This window comes from Haemaphysalis longicornis, unplaced genomic scaffold (assembly GCF_048455015.1).
Source record: "Haemaphysalis longicornis isolate Haplotype H1 unplaced genomic scaffold, Haemaphysalis longicornis Haplotype H1 scaffold_4, whole genome shotgun sequence".
NCBI classification, from domain to species: Eukaryota; Metazoa; Arthropoda; class Arachnida; order Ixodida; family Ixodidae; genus Haemaphysalis; species Haemaphysalis longicornis.
Window position 1 is genome coordinate 78,226,263 of NW_027526361.1, and position 4,815 is coordinate 78,231,077.

The following is a 4,815-nucleotide window of genomic DNA, read 5'->3' on the forward strand; positions in this document are numbered from 1 at the left end:
GGGAAGTTCGTTTGAATTCATTCTAAAAGATGCCAGCTGCAGCGCTCCAGTGAATTTAAAACGTGCGGCGTCGTAAGACGGATGTGGAAATTGATGCTGATTCCCTGAATACTGTCCTTGACGTTGAATGACAAGCATCGGAACTTCCAGTAAGCAAATAAAACAACTGCTTTAATTGGACTAAACGCTGCGCATACAAATTCACGTCTTCCTCCGTCGCGTTCCTTTTTGCCACTGCCCGTCCGTCCTACACTTCCCTCGCTCTCGGCCAGGGCTCAGAGTCCGATCCCCGCCGGGCGGCGGGCTCTCCCTCTCTCTCTGGGTCATGAGGCCCGATTTGGGGGCTGTGCGCGAGACGTTGTGTTTAGGCGACGGGCCATGTTTTCAGCTGGTCGGGAGGCCCCGATATGGGGGCCGCTTTCGATGTCTTGCGCGGGAACTCCAGGGGCCGTATACTCAAGACCGTCTGGCGCTCCGTTCGCGACACATTCCCCCCCGAAATGACGATGTCATTTCTCTCAGTCTCTCATCTCGAGAGGGTAGAGCACTTGGACGGGGCGCCTGACTGTCGATCCCCCGGATACTTGCACCGTACAGGATCGCACTTTTCCGTCGCGGCCACGGAAGGTGTGCTCAACCCGTCCCATTTTCCAAAGTTGTCTGGGCTGCAGGGACTCTTTCAGTAGCACCAAGTCCCCACTCTTCAGGTCCCTCGGTGTTCCTCGGTGAATTTTAGATCCCTGCAGTTCGTTCAGGTATTCTGATGCCCACCTCTTCCAGAAGTCGCTTAGGAGTTTGCTTCGACTGGTCAGCATTTGTTGTAGGTTGCCGCAAGACACTTCGGCGATCTCCTTGCGCTGTATTCCTGGTAAAGATGTTGGCCGTTTTCCGGTCAAGAAGAAAGCCGGACAGAGGGCATCAGGCTCAGATGGTTCGGTGTAGACGTGGGTCAATGGGCGGGAATTGAGCATGGCTTCCACTTCACTCAGCGTTGTCGTGAGTTGCTCGAAGATGAGGTAACTAGTACCCAACGTCTTCTTTAGGGCTTGTTTAGTCAGGCCAACCAGGCGCTCGTAGAATCCACCCCACCACGGTGCACGCTCCACGATGAATTTCCATTCAACACGGGTGTTTGCGATAAAGCTCCTCACATCGTCGTTTCGTATGACCCTCCATAGCATAGCTAGGTCCTTGCTGGTTTTCTTGAAGGTGAGGGCGTTGTCACTGTAAACGGTACTTGGTACACCGCGGCGGGCAATGAATCGTCTGAAGGCGAGAAGAAAGGAGACCGCTGACATATCGCTGACCAAATCAAGATGTACTGCTCGCGTGACACCGCAGGTGAACAGCGCAATGTAGCACTTTGTCGTAGTGGCACCCTTGACCAGCAGTGGCCCTGCGAAATCAACACCTGTCACCTCGAAGGGAGCTGCCTCAGAGATGCGATCGGGTGGAAGCGGCGCGGTAACCTGAGTGGCCGGCCGTGAGCTAAAGCGCTGGCATGTTATGCATTCCCTCAGTGTCTTCTTAACGAGTGGCCGCGCTCCAACCACCCAGTACCTTTCTCTGAGCTGCGCCAACGTATCACGGATGCCTCCGTGAAGCACTTGACGGTGGCACTGGACGACCATCTGTTTTGCGAGGCAGCTCCGTTTAGGCAGTATAATAGGGTGCTTTGCGTTATAGTCGAGTTGACTTCGTTGTAGTCTTCCATCGACTCTGAGAAGGCCATTGTCATCCATCATAAGGGACACGTTCTTTAAGGGTGAGTCTGTAGGCATTTTTCTTTGGTTTTTGAGAGAATCGATTTCTCTTGGGAATCCTTTTCTTTGTTCTTGAAGGACCCAGTACTGTTCAGCCCGGTCCAACTCTTGTGCTGTCAGTGGTCCAGGTTCGTTATTTTCTCTCTTGGCTTTGCCAACAAAACGAAGCACCCATGCAGTGATTCTCAGTATCCTCGTTTACGAACTGTAGTTCCGCGCGTCAATAATGGCATCTGTAGTCGGTGGTGATGACGCCGTCGGTAATACATTCGCTTGCTTTTTCTGCTCAAGCTCTGAGTCACTGAACACAAAGTCGAGAACATCATGAGGCCACTCGCTCTCCCCTAGGCATATCCAGGACGGTCCTGCCCACCACAGTTTCGTCGTTGTCAAGTGGGCCACCGGCAGCCCGCGAGTCAGGAGATCCGCTGGGTTGTCCTTTCCAGGGCAGTGCCTCCATGAAAGATCGCCGGTCAGTGTTTGGATCTCGACGACTCGGTTGCGCACAAACTGCTGCCAGCGGTCCGCGTTCCCTAAAATCCAGTGTAAGGCAATGGTGGAGTCTGTTCACAGGTAGGCCGTTGCCGGTCGCTCGTCCAGAGTGTTAAGGATGTAGCGGCACAACCTGGCTGCGAGAAGACACGCCATCAGTTCCAGTCGCGTCAGGGTCAACTCTTTCACTGGGGCAACACGTGATTTGCTCATCACGATGGTTGACATGGTACCTTCGTTGTTAGTGACTGTGATGTAAGCCACTGCTCCGTAGGCGGCTGGGCTGGCATCTGCGAAGACATGTAATGATACCGATGTTTGTTGTCCTGAGATGTCAGCTCCGTAAAACCGCGGCACCTGGATTTCAGGGAGGTGTCGTAGTTCTTGGATCCACACGTCCCAAGCGTCAGCAATGGCACTCGGCAAAGGGTCGTCCCACTGGATACACTGGCGCCACAGCTGCTGGAAGAGTATCTTGGCACGTACGATGAAGGGTGACAACCAGCCAAGCGGGTCGAATATCCGTGCCGTTGTTTGCAGCATTGAACGCTTATTGCTGCACCCAGATATGGCGTTGTCCAAGCAAGGCGAAAATGTAAGTACGTCCGGTATTGGATCCCACGTCAGTACCAGTACCTTCAGCACACCGGACAGATAGCCGAGCGGCTTAGATCCACGAGAATCTTGTTCAAACTGCGAGCGAAGCCTTTCGTTGTTGGATGACCATTTGTGGAGCTTCATGGAGGCGTCAGTGAACATCTCGTTAGCCTCGTTGTAGAGTTTCAAGGCCGCTTCCTCGTCGTTGGCTCCCGTTAGGAGGTCATCCACATAGAGGCTGCGTCTCAATTGATGTGCAGTGAGGGGAAACTGCTCCTCGCAGCCACTCAGGTGGTGCTGTAAAGTGGCCGACAAGAGAAATGGGCTTGCCGTCGTCCCAAATGGAACACGTGTCATTCTCCAAGTGTCAACCGGAGGCATCGTGTTGCCAGGCTGGGGTGTCTCACGGAACCACATAAATCGGAGGCATTTCTGTCGTCTTTCCTGACGCCTATTTGCAGGAAAGCTTGTTCAATATCCGCGACAAGAGCTATTCGATGTCTACGGAAGTTGAGTAGCAGTCCGACAAGGTCGGCCGTCAAGTTCGGCCCAGTCTCTAGGTTTTCGTTGAGGGACTTCGAGTTCTTGTGGTGTGATGAGGCATCAAATACTATTCGGAGTTTTCTGGACTCACGAATCACTGCCTGGTGTGGCATGTAGTAGACGTTCTGCCCATCGTCCACTTCTCCTTCGACGCGTTCTACAATGCCTTGAGCAATGTATTGTCTGATGACCGCATCATATTCTTCAAGCAGCTCTGGCGACTTCAAGAGCCTGTTTGTTAACTGCTGCAGCCTTTTCGTAGCGATTTCCTTGTTGTTGTCAAGAGATATCTCCGTTTTCCAAGGCAGTGCCACTTCATACCGGCCGTCGACCTTCGTTAATGTCTGTTCGAAGACCTCCATCGCAGCGCATTCGCCTGGCTTGCATTCTTCCTTGTCAGTGATTCCGATGGATTCCAAGGTCCAAAATTTGCTCAGGACATCTGCCGTCTTGTCTTCAACGACCGATGTCCGCAAAGTAACAGTCCCAGTACACTGGTTTTGCTGAGATGTCCCTTCTTTTGGACCCTGCACGCTCCAACCGAACACCGTCTCAACAGCCCTCAGACTTTCGCCGAGTTTTCTCGTTCGGCCAGTTGTGAGGTCCCAGATGTACTCGGAGCCGATGAGTAAACCAATGTCCTCAGGAGCGTCGCCGTTGGCGAGGTCGGCGATGTCGCAGTCAAGGTACCCAAGCTGATGCGCGACTGACTGTGGCGAAGCCGGCATTTTATGGTCGCAAATGTCGTCGGTTTCCAGCACCTCCAACTTGAACCGGCGTCCCTGTTTTGTGTTCACCGTCACCGTTACTCGCTGGAACATCTTTTCTTCTTGACGACCGCCGAACACGCCAACTGTCAATCTTTCGTTTCCCACGACTTGACATCCGAGCCTTTTCGATGTGGCAGACGTTATAAACGACCGTTGGCTTCCTCCATCAAAGAGCGTGCGGATTTCAGCGTTGTAAGTTTCTCCGCTGCACATAACCTTCGCCGTTGGAAGCAAGACGACTGTCGTCTTAGCTGCAGGCACCCCATCATGGGTTACGGTTCCTAGGCTCACGTGCGAGTTGTTGACAGGCTCCGTTGATTCGAGCCACTTTCTCGCTGTATACGTTGGATCGCACATGGTGGTGGCATGCTTCTTGTTGCATTTCATGCATTTTACGTTCACACGGCATGCGCGTGCTTGGTGCTTCCCCGTCGTGCAACGAAAGCATCGTCCGGCAGAAAGCAACATCTCTTCTTTTCCTCAATAGACTTTCCAGAGCTGCAGTTCTGGGTGGAATGCGCGTTGTCGTCGCTGAAAAAGCAGCATTCTTGACGTGCACTCTGGGTCAACGTTGAAATGGAGGATGCATGCCTCTGAGGTCGCTGTTCAGGTTGTTTCTGGCGATCTTTTTGCTCATGCTTCACTTCCTG

The 4,815-nt window shown here is 53.0% G+C and overlaps 2 protein-coding genes across 2 annotated transcripts; both read right to left on the reverse strand.

Moving 5' to 3' along the window:
- Positions 1–518: 518 nt before the first annotated feature.
- LOC144179799 (uncharacterized) lies at positions 519–1,631 on the reverse strand. The gene has a single exon (XM_077708235.1). It carries the CDS (start codon positions 1,629–1,631, stop codon positions 519–521), a length of 1,113 nt encoding a protein of 370 aa, XP_077564361.1.
- A 699-nt stretch (positions 1,632–2,330) lies between these two features.
- On the reverse strand, positions 2,331–4,522 carry LOC144179800 (uncharacterized). Its single transcript, XM_077708236.1, has 2 exons — positions 3,380–4,522; positions 2,331–3,149 (listed from the first exon to the last, which is right to left on the reverse strand). Exons 1-2 carry the CDS (start codon positions 4,520–4,522, stop codon positions 2,331–2,333), a joined length of 1,962 nt encoding a protein of 653 aa, XP_077564362.1.
- Positions 4,523–4,815: the final 293 nt, after the last annotated feature.